At 39.1% G+C, this 18,146-nt stretch overlaps 1 protein-coding gene across 1 annotated transcript; it reads left to right on the top strand.

The window, feature by feature from the left end:
* The first annotated feature begins 371 nt into the window (after positions 1-371).
* On the top strand, positions 372-17,280 carry ankrd13c (ankyrin repeat domain 13C). Its single transcript, XM_039690221.2, has 13 exons — positions 372-843; positions 1,977-2,018; positions 5,530-5,634; positions 7,636-7,721; positions 8,165-8,210; positions 8,807-8,873; positions 9,772-9,916; positions 11,217-11,348; positions 12,651-12,812; positions 13,008-13,087; positions 14,343-14,441; positions 14,528-14,628; positions 15,989-17,280. Exons 1-13 carry the CDS (start codon positions 558-560, stop codon positions 16,117-16,119), a joined length of 1,482 nt encoding a protein of 493 aa, XP_039546155.2. The 5' UTR covers positions 372-557; the 3' UTR covers positions 16,120-17,280.
* Positions 17,281-18,146: the final 866 nt, after the last annotated feature.

Genomic DNA, 18,146 nt, shown 5'->3' with positions numbered 1-18,146 from the left:
ACACTTTATTATGAGCTGGTCGACTATTTAGCTGTAAATCCAGCTTTTAATGTTGTTTGTTTGTCTATGTGGTGTTTTTAATACGCTTAAACCATGTGTAAGTTCATACTCATTGCTGAGTATTTCCTCTAAGCGTTTAGTTTATAAAATGACAATCAAAATCTTCGCTTCTATTTAGCTTGTTATATCATTCCAAACATCAAACAAATGAAGATGTGTCTTACAGAATTATTCGATCTCGCGATACCAGCCAGTCTCTAGTCAACCTGCATTCCATTCTCGCGAGAGTAGAGGATTGTTTCGATGCATGAGGGTGAGTCCCCTCATTCTCGCGAGACTCTCCCCTGCGTTCTATAACCCCCGTTTGTAAATCTCGCGAGTCTATGAGCGGAAGATGGCAGATGGCTCTTCCTCGTAGGGTGTGTGAGTGTGTGTCGTTTGTTTACCGTTAGATGCGTCGCCCCGGTGCGTGTTTCATTCCCGTCCTTCTCCGTTGAGTCACCGGACAGTGTTCATGTTGTGCGGGCTGCTGTTTTCCACCGCTCATCTGTGTAAATATGACGGGAGAGAAGATCCGCTCGGTGCGCAAAGAGCGCAAGGCGGGTTTGGATCTGCTGGAGCCGGACGAGGAACCGGCGGCCACCGGGCCGATAAAAGCCAACCGAGGCAGCAAGATCTTCAGCGGCAGCAACCACAAGATCACCCGCTCCAGTTCTCAGCAGAACCAGAACCACGGGGACACTGACAGCGCGTACCCCGTGCATGAGTGTGTGTTCAGGGGAGACGTGAGGAGGCTGTCATCGCTCATCCGAACTCAGAACATCGCGCAGAAAGACGTCCACGGTGAGACGTGACCTACACACACGATAATAAACAAACTACTCGCTCATAATGACCCAGAATCATGCTGATCTAGAACCCCAGGGACTCAAAAACTGGGTGATTGAGAATCATGATAATAATCCATAACTACTATAATAATGCCCCAAAACATGGTGATTGAGAATCATAATAATCCAGAACCATGATCATGTAAACTGTTATTATTCATAGTCATGATTATGATGATCTGTAACCTTGATAGAACCATACAATGATAAAATCATAATGATGTAAACTGCTAATCATAATTACCATGTAAACTGAGTCATAAAGAGCATGTTTATCTAGAACTATTGCATCAAAAACATGGTGATCGAGAATCATAGTAATCCAAAGTCATGATAATCTAGAACTGTTATTATTCAGTCAATGATGATCATGCTGATCTAGATCCTCAGTGATTCAAAAACATGGTGATCTAGAACCATCCATGATGCTCTTGGAGTGTTTTTATTCATAGTTATAATGGTCATGCTAACCTCGAACTATAATGCACCAAAAACACGGTGATCGAGAATAATCGTAATCTAGAACTCTTATTAATCAGTCATAATGATCAGGATGATCTCGAACTATAATGTATCAAAACAAGGAAGGTGACATGGTCTATCATTGAATATTCCCGAACTCTCCGACAGTGGGATCTCTATACGGGTTTTTTGATTGTTGTCATAAATATAAATAAAACATGTCTGTAATTAAAGCAAAAATGCTTGATAAACATGCCTTTGGTATGATTATTTATTTAAATCAAGTTTGTATTGATTTATTTGATCTCAGTGCTGTTCAAACACACCTAATGCCCAAAAAACAGAAACAAAGCAAAGGATTTAGTAGTATTTATTTATGTCATTGTATTTTTTTCCACTGATTTATTTAATGAATAATAATGCATTTGTTATTTATTTTAATCAACGTGTCGGGTGTCTTGTTCATTAATATATTTATTTTCATATAAAAGCAACAGAACTTAAACTACATGTCCGTCTTGCCTGCGCTTTTTAAACTTCACTTAATCTCCGGCGAGGCGAGGCGAGGCGCGTCTGGAACGAGTCGTGTGACTGTGAGTGACTCAGTTCTGTCTTGTCTTGCAGGAAACACTCCTCTTCATCTGGCGGTGATGATGGGTCATAAAGGTGAGTCGCTCGGCTCCAGGAAAGCTCAGGGCTGGATCCTCAGGATCAGGAGTTTTGGACTTGAGAGAAAGTACAGATACTACTGGTCAAATATTACAACACTATAGTATAAGTAAAAGACCTATTTGTACCTAAAGGGGTGATGTAATGGTTCATGCACTGTTACGAGATGATTGCACTGAGATGTGTGTCGGCAGTGCCTGTACAACCATCATATCATGATAAAAATCCATCCAGTGTTTTTGTTTTAATCTCCTAATACGTTTTCCCCTGCCTCGAGCCGTTCGACCGTGTGACACGGTCGACGTCACATGGTCGGACGCCCCTCCCACGATTGTTGATTGACAGCAGCGTTTCGACACAGACCCGCCCTGAGTGAGCGAGCGGTCGTCATAGTCCGCCGTTGTTGATACGCTGGAGTAGAATAGCGTCTTGCCAGTGCACACAAAGATAGATCAAAGTGACATTATGTTAACCGACCAATCAGAAACGTCCTGTTCGTGTCGAACTTCTTTGCGGCCGTCATCTCCGGTTCAAACTGATCCGGTTGCACAGATGTGTCCTCAGAGACTCCCGCTGCCATTCTCTCTCCAAAATATCCCTCAACTGTTGTCAAGGCAACACTCCACACGCAGAACAGAGGGGCGGAGTCAGCAAAGCTCATTATCATTTAAAGGCACATGCACTGAAACGGCGTGCTGAAAACAGCTGTTTTTGACCGGGTAAAATTAGTGTTTTCTTACAATACTAATGAGAATTTTTAATTAAAGTATATTACAAACTTTTTACGTAGACACTAAAGAATCATATTAACTTGTATACAAATGGCATTATATGACCTCTTTAAGTAAAAGTACAGAAGTACTTGTTTTTAAATGTAAATAGTAAATGTCAAATCATGGTTTTATTATTGTTGCTTTGTTCGAGTACATTACGCCTCTGAGGCGACCGAGTAAAACTCCAGTTAGTCGAATATAACAACACCTATAGAAGTTAATTGACCAAAAAAAGACACTTTTCACATCAAATTTAGTTCTTATTCTCTAATGAATTAACTACTAGAATGTTTATTTGTGAGCATGTTTTTAGAATTACATTAGAATTATGATGCAACACATGGCCTGAAATCTCCCGCTGGATTTGTCCGTATTTTATCATGAAGTCGATGTGCTCTTTAAGGAACGCTGAATGCATGTGTGTGTGAAATATTAATGCACGGCTCCCCTGAGTTGACGACTGTACACTCTAATTTCATTAATATACTACAAGCTTATTAATAATTCAAGCGGGTTATTCTCCCCGGTGAGACTGTACAGGAAGGCTTCGCTCAGGGTTTGTTCTGTTACACACACACACACACACACTCGAGCCGTCCTGATTCATGTGTGTGTGTGTGTGTGCGTTGCACTTCTGCGCTCGCGTGGCTTGTGTTTAGTGCAGCAAAAACGCTATTATGTTGACAGTATTAGTAGAGCTAATTTAGTTCTATTTATGTATTTGCATCCTTTTTATTTATTGGACTTCTTTAAAAAAATCAAATTTATTTATTTAAATCATGTTTTTGTATGTATTTATTTACATCACATTGTGCATGAGCAGAAGTGTGTGTGTTGAGCCGAATGTGTGAAGCAGCATTTCTAGCAGAGAGAAGGACATTGTTCAGCACTAACAGAGCAGTGTGTGTGTGTGTGTGTGTGTGTGTGTGTGGCGCTTCATGTGCGGTCAGTTGTAGAAGGTCACAAAACACTTTGGCAGTGATACAAACCGGCTGCCCGTCAGTGTGTTTCTCTCAGCGGTTACAGAGAGCAGAGCTGTGTGTGTGTGTGTGTGTGTGTGTGTGTGTGTGTACAGCTATGTCCGTGCGAGGACAAAATGTCCCCACAAAGACAGTAAAACTTGAGATTTTCTACTTCATGAGGACTTTTTGTTGGTTATCACAAGGAAAATTGATTAAATAAACTTAATAAATGTGTTTTTTTGAAAACGTAAAAATGCAAATGCAGAAAAAATGCAGAAAGTTGTGTGTGTGTGATGGGTAGGTTTAGGGGTCGTGTTAGTGTGTGTGTGTGTGTGTGTGTGTGTGTGTGAGATGGGTAGGTTTATGGTCAGGTTAGTGTGTGTGTGTAAATATGCACAGTGTGTGTTTTCCCAAAGGCCCGATGACCGGCTTGACCTTCATCTCCAGTCTGACGGATGAAGAGTTTCTTTTGCGTTGACACACACTGGCAGACGTTTCGTTCAGCTTCTGCATGACGATACACACACGACTGTATGAGTGTGTCCGTCAGCGCTGTAGAGTGTGTGTGGATCTGAACACTGAGTTCCTCTGAGGAAGAAGAGCGGTGTTAAATTAAGCTCCCGCTCCTCCTCTCACGATTAAAGCGGGATGTTTCAGTGAACGATTCCCTCTCTGCGCCACACACACATCTCAGTGGCGGACCGAAGAGCGTGTGTGTGTGTGTGTGTGTAGCTCAACTGTAATGCATAATAAAAAATCAAAGAAAGTGTTATTTATTGTAAAGATGCATAAACAGAAGTGTCAATCAGTGTGTGACTGAGTGAGTGAGTGATTCAGTGAGTGAGTAAGTGATTCAGTGAGTGAGTGAGTCTGTGAGTGAGTGAGTCAGTGAGTGATTCAGTGAGTGAGTGAGTGATTCAGTGAGTGAGTGAGTGATTCAGTGAGTGAGTGAGTCTGTGAGTGAGTGAGTCAGTGAGTGATTCAGTAAGTAAGTGAGTCAGTGAGTCAGTGAGTGATTCAGTGTGTGAGTGAGTGAGTGAGTGAGTCAGTGAGTGAGTGAGAGCGTTTGTGTGTGAGAGAGTGAGTGATTCAGTGAGTGAGTGAGTGATTCAGTGAGTGAGTGAGTCTGTGAGTGAGTGAGTGAGTGAGTCAGTGAGTGAGAGCGTTTGTGTGTGAGAGAGTGAGTGATTCAGTGAGTGAGTGAGTCTGTGAGTGAGTGAGTGAGTGAGTCAGTGAGTGAGAGCGTTTGTGTGTGAGAGAGTGAGTGATTCAGTGAGTGAGTGAGTCTGTGAGTGAGTGATTCAGTGAGTGAGTGAGTCAGTGAGTGAGAGCGTTTGTGTGTGAGAGAGTGAGTGATTCAGTGAGTGAGTGAGTGAGTGATTCAGTGAGTGAGTGAGTCTGAGTGATTCAGTGAGTGAGTGAGTCTGAGTGAGTGAGTCAGTGAGTGAGAGCGTTTGTGTGTGAGAGAGTGAGTGATTCAGTGAGTGAGTGAGTGAGAGAGTGAGTGAGTGAGTCAGTGAGTGAGTGAGTCAGTGAGTGAGTGAGTCAGTGAGTGAGAGCGTTTGTGTGTGAGTGTTTGTGTGTGTGTTGTTTATCAGTGTTGGTTGTGTGTGTGTGAGAGTGAACACAATCAAGGGCATTTATAACGTCAAAGCAAATACTATCAGATAAACAAATACAGTAACAAAATAAAGATAAAAGTGGATTTCCGTCTCTATAAATCATTCAAGAGACATGAAGTTTCTGAGTTTCTCTCTCTCTCTCTCTCTCCAGAGTGTGCTCATCTCCTGCTGGCCCACAATGCACCAGTGAAGGTGAAGAACGCTCAGGGATGGAGTCCGCTCGCCGAGGCCATCAGCTACGGGGACCGCCAGATGAGTACGCCACTCCTTTACTTGATGGTTATATTTTGTTTTTTATTTGAAAGTTTTGTGTGTTTTTGACATTTAAAAAAAATTTCAACATAGTTTTTTATTAACTTTAATTTATTTCAATTATTTTAGTACTTTAATAAAGTTTAAAAAACTCGTTGATTCTGAGTTCCTGGACAGAATCAAATACTGTGTTCTGATTGGCTGCTCTGTAACGGCTGGAGTTCCTCTGTGTTCATGCTCAGCTGTGTGCGCCGATGAAAAGAGCTTCATCAGGACACGAGTGTGTGTGAGTGAGTGAGTGTGTGTGTGAGAGTGTAAGTGAGCTTGAGTGTGTGTGTGTGTGTGTGTGTAAGTGTGTGTGTAGCTCTTCCATTCAGGACAGCAATAGTCCAAATGAAATGAGTGTGTTTGTTGTGGTGAATTAAAGCGGCCGGTGTGTGTCTCCGGATTAAATCTCACTCTGGATTACGTTTCACCGTCATTAATTCACTGAAAAGCCTTTTCAGCCTCGAGTGAGTATTTGTGTGTGTGTGTGTGTGTGTGTGTATCAGTCTGTGTTAATGAAGAGCTCGATCGGTTAACGAGGAACTGCTCACACTTTACATACGACACATTTGCATTGGACTGTGTGTGTGTGTGTGTGTGTGTGTGTGTGTGTGTTAGAAATGCAAAACATGCGGTTCAGATGAAATTTCGTCACATAATAAATATTGCAGTTTACAATCAGTTCTCATTTTTTAATTTTTTAAAATTTGTTTTAATTGTTATAATCAAAAATGATGTCTGAAATGATGAGAATTCTTTAAACTTTAACAATGTAATAGTTTAATTGTCCGTAAAGTTCTTTGGTTTCAATGTTGTTGTTTTTTTCAAAATAACTTTATTTTCCACAGAAGAAGATAGCGAAAATGAAATATACAAACAACCACAATCTTTTATTAGAGAGATCTCTGTCGTCCAGTCCGAGTGTTTCTGACATCATCACGGAATCAGCCAATCACAGTGCTTTATCTCGGGGATGAGGAGATTGATTTGGAGCCACTCGTTAGGAAACCCCATTAGAGAGCTGCTCATTAACACACACACACACACACACACACACTGCGCTCATTATGGTGTGATTCCTGCTGTGGTGTGACGCTGAGACTGGTTTATTTCTGTCGTGCTGTGGGTGTTTCTGTGTCAGTCAGTGTGTGTTAATGACTGATCTCTCTCACACACACACGCACTCACACACACAATCACACACTCTCTCTCTCTTTAAATAACTATTTTTACAATGATTATAATTTTTGTGGTGTCTTTTTACAATTGTGTTTTGATATATTATTATGTATATTTTTATAATAGAAGAAGCTGAATTTATATCTTTCCATTGCTCAAGGTCACTTACATTGTACATTACTATACATTTACAGACACACACACACACATTACATCACATAAGGACACATCATACAAAATACTTGTTAAATAGATTTGTTTTTAGCTCAGTCTTGTAATAATTAGAGCCCGACCGATAAAGGATTTTGAAGGCCGATACAAATATTTTTGGGTTTTAAAATCCGATATTCCGATATATCGGCCGATATTTTATTTTTTATTTTTTTATTTTTTTAAACTGGACATGATGGTCACAAATTGTGTCATGCTTATTTGAGTTTAGAGAACTGATGGGGATGTTCTTTTAATTGTTATTCAAGCAATGACCAACTCAACGAGTGTTGCCGACAGGAACGGTGTAGAGCGCCCTCTGGTGGACAAACTATACAACTCCAACACTCGTGACATGATTCAAGCGTGTTTCGTCTGTTTTTATTTTATTTTTGAAGTATTAATTTATCCGCCATTATAACTGCAGATACCGATAGTTTGGAAAATGCCTAATATCGGCCGATAATATCGGTCTGCCGATATATCGGTCTGGCTCTAGTAATAATTAATAATAATTTTATGGTGTCCTGACTCCTGATAGAGGAAGCTAATGTGTGTGTGTGTGTTGCAGTCACGGCTCTGCTGAGGAAGCTGAAACAGCAGTCGAGAGAGACCGTGGAGGACAAGAGGCCTCGTCTCCTCAAGGCTCTGAAAGAGGTGCACAAACATGAGCTCATCTAACCACACACACACACACACTCATTGTCCTCAGAGACTCACGTTCTGATGTGTACATATACAAAATCACTGTTAGCTAAAAATGTATTAATTTTAAAAATGTAATAATCATTGAAATACTTGTTAACAAATGATTGACATTTAGCACATGCAGCATTGGTGTGTGTTGATTCAGAGTTTGCGTTCCCAATATAAAACAGAAGCAGATAGAAAATATTCATAATTGTTCATAACATCAAGAAAGAATAATCATGTGTATTTGAGTTGCGTTAGATGTATGCTAGGCTAAGGAGATGCGGCCAGATGTGCACACGCTCTCTTGCTCCTCTAGTGGCCGTAGAGAGTCTGCGATAGAAGTGCATGCATGTCGTTTCTCAAGCTGCCCCGATTGCTCTAACTGAGTGACGTCTGTCGTTCTGCAGCTCGGGGACTTTTATCTGGAGCTCCACTGGGACTTCCAGAGCTGGGGTGAGTTTGCTAATGAGGGTCTGTGTGTTCGTTTGTGTTTGCGGTCGTTATCGCGAGGCTGTGTCAGGATGAGCCACAGGACGGAGCTCTGTGTGTGTGTGTGTGTGTGGCAGACAGGAGGGAGTGTGTACAGTGATGACGCCATCTTTGTGGGCGTGGCTTTCACCTCAACGCTGACTCCCCCTGCTGGACAAACACTGTCACTGCTGTCCTGATCAAACTCTACCTCTGCATGAGGATATTGAAGATTTTTTGATATTTTCATAATTAAGAGTTTTTAATACTCAGATTACATTTTATATTTTAATCTTTAAGTATTAAAAATATATTTTATGGTTTTAGTTTAAGCTTTAGTTAACTAATAGCAACCCTGATACCTCATCATTTCAAGAATTTTGACTTGGAAATGTGCTCAATTGTCATTAAAAAAATTGTTTTTGTTTTGTATGGGAGAAATATGAGCTGATCCTGTTTAGCTTTCATGAGGCGCTCTCTCTGTTTTCAGTTAAATGTTTTGTATTCAGTGGCATTACATGTTGAATAGGCATTTTGCTGCAGATTGTGTGTGTAAAAGTTGTTCATTTTCTGTTCCTCAGTGCCTTTACTGTCACGGATCTTGCCCTCCGACGCCTGCAAGATCTACAAACAGGGAATCAACATCCGGTACGCTTCATCTCCTGTAGCGGGTCTGAATCTGAATTCACTCGCCCTCACGTCATCCAAGATGTCCATGTCTTTCTTTCTTCAGTGGAAAAGAAATGAAGGTTTTAGAGGAAAACATTCCAGGATTTTCTCCATATAAGGGACTTCAGTGGGGTCCAAACGGGTCGAAGGTCCCTATAGACCATTTCGCAAGATGTAAACAACACTGGTCCAGAAGCACTTCCTGTTTCAGTTTTTTTAACGCTACATAAATACTGGGATAAAATACAACCAACAGAACATTTAAAACTGAATCAAAAAGTTAAACAAACATCTTTAAGATGTTTTCTTTACATGTGAAATAAAGAAAACAGTTACAAACTGAAACAGGAAGTGCTTCCCCTTAAAAACGTTCATTTCTAATATTACTTTAATCACTGAAGAAAGGAAGACATGGACATCTTGGATGACGTGCGGGAGAGTGAATAATCAGCAAGTGTTAATTCTGAAGTGAACTCCTCCTTTAACGAGGGTGTATTTGAAGAGTTCAGATGCAAAAGCCTCTAAGTGCCATTTGAAATTTTCTTCTTTAATGATGATTTTTATCAAGCTTGTATATTTAAGTTCAGTAATTTCACTTAAATGGCAATGATAATTACCTATTAATTGTTATTTAAGTGAAATTACTGAACTTAAATATAAAAGCTTGATAAAAATGGTCATTTTAGAAGAAAATTTCAAATGGCATTTAGAGGCTTTTGCATCTGAACTCTTCATTTAGTGATCGTTAGTTTGACAGGAAACACTTACTAGTTTCTGTCACGTTCACTCGAGGAAACACCAGGGAATTATAGTGAAGTGTCTCTGGAGGGTTTGTTGATCAGAAATGTGAGTGTGTGTGTGTGTGTGTGTGCTGTAGTTTGGACACTACACTGATCGATTTCACGGATATGAAGTGTCAGCGAGGAGACCTGAGCTTCATCTTCTGCGGAGACGCCGCTCCCTCCGAGTCCTTCGTGGTTCTAGACAACGAGCAGAAGGTTTTCCAGCGGATTCATCACGAGGTACGTTCGTCATCACGACTGCGCTGTGTAACGTGTAGAGGTGTAAGGCAAGGCAAGTTTATTTATATAGCACATTTCATACACAGTGGCAATTCAAAGTGCTTTACATAGAAGAAATCAGTGGTGGAATGTAACGAAGTACAAATACTTCGTTACTTTACTTAAGTACATTTTTCACGTATCTTTACTTTACTTAAGTACAATAAATAGTGCCTACTTTTTACTTTTACTTCGTTACATTTTGCAGCAATTATTATACTTTCTACTCCACTACATTTCTACAACTTCTGTTACATTTTCGTTACATTTTCTGATCAGTTTTTCCCCTGCCAAAACGTAATCTGACCGTCCGTTCGTTGCACGTTTGTCTCACCAGTGACGTTTGGTTGCCATAGATACAGTATATCAACCCGGTCACACTAAATGCGTCTAACACGCAGTATGTTTATCATGCAACTCATACGCGAAAATTTGTTTTTACGTGCATAGGAAACACACCGTGTGTAATATATGTTTGGTTTGGTTAGGATTATGGCAAGCCAAGAGGTTCAGAATTGCACCATAAATGAATCGCGTTTACTGCCAAACATATTAACATATAGTAAGGATAAGCATGATATTGCCTAATTGCAAGCTTGTTTCAGAAATGGTGACATTTTTTTCCATCATTATTGAACATCATTATAGGAGTAGGCTATTAGGTTGAATGAGTTAGAATTAAATGTTTTATTAATCATTAGAAAATAGACATTAAGATAATAAATTGTTATGCAAGTACTTTTACTTTTAATACTTAAAGTACATTTAAAATAAAGTACTTTTTACTTTTTACTTAAGTATGGTTGTCATTGTGTTACTTCTACTTTTACTAAAGTAAATATTTATCTGTTTATTTGTACTTTTACTTAAGTACTGAGATTCAGTACTTCCTCCACCACTGGAAGAAATTAAAATAATCAATAGAAATCAGAATAATAAAAACAGTTTAGAATAAAAAAAAAATCATAATAATAAAAATAAAATACAGTAAATAATTAAAACAATTTAGAATAAAAAATAAAATGAAGTACAGTAACAGTGGGACGAACAGTGGCACAGTGTAGGGGTGTAACGATGTAAGGGATCATGTACATCCATCCAGGTTCTCTCAAAATATCTAGTGGCTGACCGATATATTGGCCGATATTTGACATTTTTTAAATATCGGCGTCGGCTGATACGTTTTTCTGACTGGCCGATGTGTTGGGAGCAGGACTTTTATTTTGACGAGTGGCATAATCCGTGTGTGTGTGTGTTTCAGGAGTCTGAGATGGAGACGGAGGAAGAAGTGGACATCCTCATGAGCAGCGACATTTACTCCGCAACGCTTTCCACTAAATCCATCACCTTCTCGCGCGCGCAGACCGGCTGGCTCTTCCGAGAGGACAAAACGGTCAGTGTGATCTATAGCCAAGTATGAAATATGATGATGTGATGTAGTTAAAGTCGAGAAGAAGAGGGAGTTACACTCGTCTTTTCTTCACTATTATGACGTACACGTTTGGGATCGGTAAGATTTCTAAATCAGATTAAAAATGCAACAAAAAAACGGTAATATTGTTAAATATCATGTTTTTTTTTAATGTGAATATTTAGTACTTTGATCACAGGAATAATGCTGCGTTCATGTGCGTTCAATGGTAATTATGGTAAATACCAAAAGCCGACGTGGAAAATGCACATGAACACCCCCTCATGTGGTATTTTCCACTGGGCAACTCGTAGGATATTTTGATGGACGAGTTGCCGAGATGAGATAACCTTTGAACCTTTTTTAAAATGGCGGAGAGCACCGCAAGAGTCGTAAATGGTAAAAAAAAATACTATTCATGATCTAGAAAATAGATAGCATATTATTTACCTTTTGAGTTTTTATTAGGGCTGTCAAACGATTAATCGTGATTAATCGCATCCAAAATAAAAGTTTGTGTTTGCATAATATATGTGGGTGCACTGTGTATAATTATTTTGTATATATATAAATACACATAAATGGATATATATTTAAGAAATTTTTTTTATTTATATATAAAATATTTTTATTTTTATATAATATAAATTATATATAAATCTATATAGAGTATATAAATGAAAATATTTCTTATTTATACTGTATAGAAGCATTGGTATGTATTTATATATATATAAAATAATTATACACCGTGCATCCACATATATAAACACAAACTTTTATTTTGGATAAGATTAATCGCGATTAATCGTTTGACAGCCCTGGTTTTTATAAATCATTTTCTTGCTGTTGCAGATGACTTAAGCAATCTAAAATAGTTTTAGCTTAAATAACAGGTCTGGATCTCCATCTTTTTACCACATTACGACAACAAAAGCACTTGAACGCAACACACTGGTAAATACCAGTTCACAAGTGGAAAATATCCTACTTTCCATAGCACTTGAACGCAGCATAAATGACACTTTACCATATATTCACATAAAAGACAGCTCTTTCACATACTTACTTAAGTTTTGATCAAATAAATGCAGTGTATATCCGAGAGAAACGCTTCTGAAGCAATAACAAATGTGGGCGGGGCTTGATTTTGTCTGTGGGGAGTTGATTGGATGGTTGTAGTTTCCCATTGGTGGATCTCAAGTGAGTGACAGGTTAAAGCCCCGCCCATCCCTATTCTCTCCGGGTCTTTGGAAGCCTTCTGAAAGCACCTTGTTCCCGCAGGAGCGTGTTGGGAACTTCTTGGCTGATTTCTACATGGTCAACGGTCTGGTTCTGGAGTCCAGGAAGAGACGCGAGCACTTGAGCGAGGAGGACATACTGAGGAACAAGGCCATCATGGAGAGCTTCAGCAAAGGCGGGAATCTCATCGAGCAGAACTTTGAGGTGACCGCTGTGTTCCCCCCTCTCTCTCTCTATATTGACACATATATATTGACATATATATATATATATAATTATATATTGTTATATATATATAACTTTTTCATGCTCAAACAGCAACATTAAAGAGTAAAAAGCATAATAGGCCGTCTTTAAAGTTTGTTTAATAATGTTCTCTCCCTCTGTGTGTCCTGATAGCCGACGAGGCGCCAGTCGCTGACCGCTCCGTCCCCGAACACGATCTCCTGGGAGGAATACATCACCGCCGAGACGGGAAAGTACGTCAGATATGAGTGTTTTGTGAGAGGAATTCATTTCACAAGTATTTGTAAAGCGCTTTTCACAACACACATCATTTCAAAGCAGCTTTACAGAAAATACACGAGTCCACGTTACAGTTCACAGTGATCAAGGACCGGTTTCACAAAACTGTTTTAGATCTATAGTGCTCAGACTAGTCTAATGTTTCACAAAAATAAAGTCTGACTTAAAGAAGTAGTTCACTTTAAAAAAAACTTCTGCTGATAATTTACTCACCCCCATGTCATCCAAGATATCCACGTCTTTCTTTATTCAGTCGAAAAGAAATGAAGGTTTTTGATGAAAACATTCCAGGATTTTCTCCATATAATGGACTTCAATGGGAACCAAACGGTTCAAGGTCAAAATGAGAGTTTCAGAGCAGCTTCAAAGGGCTTTAAACGACACCAGACGATGAATAAGGGTCTTATCTAGGACACTTCGAGTCACGACTCGAAAAAAGATTTGTTCATTTTGATAAACGAGTTCGAACAGGAGAGTCACGAACGCGCATCACAGAACAGAGCAAGGCGAGTATTTGAGCTTATAAACTTAAACTTTTGTATTTATTTTTTAAATGACCGATCGTTTCGCTTGATAAGACCCTTATTCATCGTCTGGTGTCGTTTAAAGCCCTTTGAAGCTGCACTGAAACTCTCATTTGGATCTTGAACCGTTTGGACCCCATTGAAGTCCATTATATGGAGAAAATCCTGGAATGTTTTCATCAAAAACCTTCATTTCTTTTCGACCGAAGAAAGAAAGACATGGACATCTTGGATGACATGGCGGTGAGTAAATTATCAGCTAAAGTTTTTTTTTAAAGTGAACTACTCCTTTAATTTAGACCAAAAAAAGGAGACACCTCAGGTTAAGACTCTGTTACCGTGGCAACCAGCAGCAAAAATCAGTTAGGAAAAGGGGAAAATGACCTTTTCCAAATTTAACATATCTTCTTGTTTCCACATTCTCCGCTAAATCTCCCAGTAAAATGTCCTTGTGACTGTTACACTCCTCCAACACACACACATATATCTCCCGCTGGGGTAAAGTGCACCAGGCGGTTGAATGCGCTTACTCCATCCACCATGTTTTTTGTTTTGAAAATTGTCTTATTTTACCCAGAATGCATTGCAGTGTAGTCTTCAGTGCTTTGTGCAGGTTTCATAATAGAGTAATACTGTATATTTACAGTAATACCTGCACGATCCACAGATGTTCTGTTGTCCGCAGGGCTCCTCATCTGGGCCGAGAGCTCTTGTGTAAAGAGAGCAAGAAGAACTTCAAGGCGACGGTGGCCATGAGTCAGGACTTCCCTCTGGGCATCGAGTCGTAAGTGTCCCGCTCGCTCCCTCTCTCGCGAGTCCAGCCGCTGTCCGCACGCTCACTGATCTCAGATCATCTGACTTGTTTTACAGGCTGTTAAATGTTCTGGAGGTCATCGCACCCTTCAAGCACTTTAATAAACTCAGAGAATTTGTTCAGATGAAACTCCCACCTGGATTTCCTGTCAAATTAGGTAAAGACACATTTACTTTATTCTTTTGTAACATTATAAATGTCTTTACTGGCACTTTAATGTATCCTTGATGAATAAGAGTATTCATTTCTTTCCCAAAAAAACAAAAATAAAGCGTACTGACTGACGCCAAACTTTTGAACGGTATTATTTGATTTCAGATAAATGCTGTTCTTTTGAACTTTGTGATGATTTGCTGCTCAAGAAACATTTATGATTATTAGCATATTAGAGTGATTTGTGAAGGATCATGTGACACTGAAGACTGGAGTAAAGATGATAAATTCAGCTTTTGAATAAATAACACTTTACTGTATATTCACATAGAGAACAGATGATTTATATATATATATATATATATATATATATATATATATATATTTTGTTTTTAACAATATTAGTTTTTTTAGTATTTTGGATTATTTGGCTTTACAGCAGTTCTACAATAAGTTATTGTCCGGATAAAGTTAGTTTTGTATATGTGTATATATATAGTATATATATATGGGGTTTTCATAAGCTGTAATCCATAATTATATTGAAATATCTCACTTTAACGACTCTAACGAGTCTATAGAGAGCCTAATTCCCGCCCCTCCGCTTCCAACTCATGGGACCTTATTTCGGAAAAAATATGAATGGTAGTCAATGGCGAGAGACCATCTTTTTATTCCGTCTGAACGGTGCCCTCAATTACACACATGATGTTTGTCAATTTAAAAGATAATTCTAAAAGTCAAAAACGTCGCAGTTTGTCATAAAACAGAAGAGTAACATTTAGTTTTATGTGAAAATCGCTCAGTGAACTACATCTCCCAGAAGCGAAACAACGAGTGAGATCCGCTGCTCGTGTGTGTGCAGTCTGCTGGTACAAAACACTCGTAATGTTATGATTATAACGTAAGACTGTAGAAACAATGACAGACGTTAGCCTCAGTAAAGTTAGCTTCATTCATTGAGAGAAAATGTGCGCCTTTGAGGTTTGTAGTCTTTGTAATTACGTATTTTCACAGTCTTATACCTCAACGGTTTTCCATCAAACTGCGACTTCCTTTACTTTAAAATGTATCTTTTAAATTGACAAACATCATATGTGTAATTCAGGGCACAATTCAAACCAGATCAAAATATTTGTTGTCTCTCGCCATTGACTACCATTCAATATTTTTCCGAAATAAGGTCCCATGGTGGTCGACCGGAAGGGGAAGGACTTAGGCTCTCTATATAATATATTAGTTTCACTTTTTAAGTTGAATTACTGAAATAAATGAACTTTTGCAGGATATTCTAATTTTTCCAGTTTCACCTGTGTGTTACGATGATGTTGATGATGTGATGATGATGTGATTCCCGCCCGCAGACATCCCGGTGTTTCCCACCATCACCGCCACCGTGACCTTTCAGGAGTTCCGCTACGACGAGTTCGACGAGTCCATTTTCACGATTCCCAGCGAATACAAAGAGGATCCCAGCCGCTTCCCTGACCTCTGAGCCGTCCCAACTTACCCCGTCGACCCCGTCTCCATCTCCTCCCATCTCCTCCCGAGACGTTTGCAGATGGAGAGCAGCGAGCTTCATGTAGACAACACTTGCAACACGGACACAAAGGGATCGTGCTGAAAGAAAACGGGTTTGCACTACATGACAACACCGAGTTTCGCGAGAAAGAAGCTCGGGACATTACGACACGCTAGAAACACTTCACATCACTGTAACTGGCAGGAAATATGGCATTATAAATTATTACATAAGCCGCGTTTTCAGATATATATATATCTTTGTACAACTGTTACAAACTTGTATACTTCACTTAAAGGAAACGTGTATATTTAGGAAAGAAGCGGGAGGCGTGTGTGTGTGTGTGTGTGTGTGTGTGTACATGATTTGAATTATATGTCATTTCTACAGTGTATATATACCAGCTTGTCCTTTTGTGTTTTTGTTGCATTATGGGAAATGGGCTTGTCACGTTCTCCTTCACTGTGTTTTCTTTGCTTTCTCACATCCTAATAACTAGTGTTCCCGAACCGTGAGGAGCGTACAGAGCCGGATGTAAATGTAGCAGGAACGTTTCGATGGACGGGAACTTTCAGCCGCTGCATCCCGTCGGTTTGGTTTCACTTTTTCACCTTGATAGATGGATGTAAATAATTTAAATTTAAAAATGTTTTCCAATGTAGTATAATTGACATGTATAACTGACGAGTACGTTTATTGAGATATTACTGTGGCGTTTCCAGAGACGTTTGGTGATACGGCTACGACATCTTACTGGAGTGTTTTATATGTTTTTGCTGTGTGCCGAGGGAAAAGAAAATCCTGACATGTTTGCACCAGCAAAATCCCTTTGGAAAATGTTATTTTTATGTTTTATGAGTTTCGTTTTTTCCTCCTCAGAATGTAAACGAGCTCCAACACTTCCATGACCCACTACTGGCTAGTGTGGACAACTCTTGTGTTTTACTCCTTTTTTATTTTTAATACCAGCTTCTTTCCCTGTGTTTTTCATTGTTTTTAGATTTGCTTTATGTCTTCAGTACTCAAGATTTTCTCCCAGATGCATTGAGCTCCTTGATGTACAGCAGGAACCTTGTATGAACCTGCTGGACTTTTACATGACAAATTGTAATTAATAAAATGTCCACGTATCAATCTCTGGTCAAACTGTTTTATTAGCAAGATATTGATGATATTCAAACTCATGAGGGGTGGCAATGGTGGTGTTTTCCGTGTATTTATTTCAAAGATGTAAACATCTAACCCAGGTGAAAAAGGTAGAGAATTGTAAATCTAGATAGTTCTATCTACAGTCTCAAAATGCAATTAAAATGTAATTTTCATTAAAAGTAAATGTTGTCGTTTTGGAAATTAGCTGATGAAATATTAACTGAAGATTTAAGTAAATTTATTGCGGTTAGCAATTGGTTCAATAAAAATTCTCGACATAACGTTAGTTCTACAAAGAAAAATCAGCGGTTTGCTTGAATACTTGATTCTGATTGGTCAATCGCGGCGCTCGGCGGGAAGATATTCCACGTATTCACGCAAATGCTGTTTTGACCGTGAAGTCGAAGTCCGCCTCAGAGAATAAAGTTAAGTAAAATTATTATTTTATAGACCTTATGTAGCCCCGCCACTTTTCAGCGATGGTTGTCTTTTGACATCCGGTCTGTATTTTCATAACGATCTGCATAGGTATGAATTCTTAAAAAAATTCCCGGTCGGCATTTGTTAAGACATCTGCTTTACAATGCTCATAATAACTTTTGTTAACTCTACAATAAGTTAATCCACTTCACCAGCTAATTACTCCTCGACAGCGATGCCATAGAAATATTCAGAGCGACCGCAAAAACGGAAGTTCAAAGACAATATTGTAAAGATGGCGGCGACCACGTTTCTCTGCTTTGGAGTAACGAATGGTAGCTATTTATATTGTATTAGATTATTTTTTCGGTGGTGCAATTTTCAGGTAAATGTATAGAAACCTTTAGCTTGAGTCGTTAGTTTTGACTAAA

The sequence above is a fragment of the Pimephales promelas genome, chromosome 21 (genome assembly GCF_988280905.1).
Source record: "Pimephales promelas chromosome 21, fPimPro1.hap1.1, whole genome shotgun sequence".
Classification (NCBI taxonomy): Eukaryota; Metazoa; Chordata; class Actinopteri; order Cypriniformes; family Leuciscidae; genus Pimephales; species Pimephales promelas.
Note: the sequence above shows the minus strand (reverse complement) of the source record. Positions and strands in the feature narration are given on the sequence as shown.

What these genes read in the sequence shown, in the direction of transcription:
- ankrd13c (XM_039690221.2), top strand. Translation starts at nt 558, where the DNA reads ATGACGGGAGAGAAGATCCGCTCGGTGCGCAAAGAGCGCAAGGCGGGT. An exon ending in CGCGCAGAAAGACGTCCACG is followed by an intron (nt 844 to 1,976) that starts GTGAGACGTGAC and finishes CTTGTCTTGCAG; the next exon opens with GAAACACTCCTCTTCATCTG. An exon ending in TTCCCTCTGGGCATCGAGTC is followed by an intron (nt 14,442 to 14,527) that starts GTAAGTGTCCCG and finishes CTTGTTTTACAG; the next exon opens with GCTGTTAAATGTTCTGGAGG.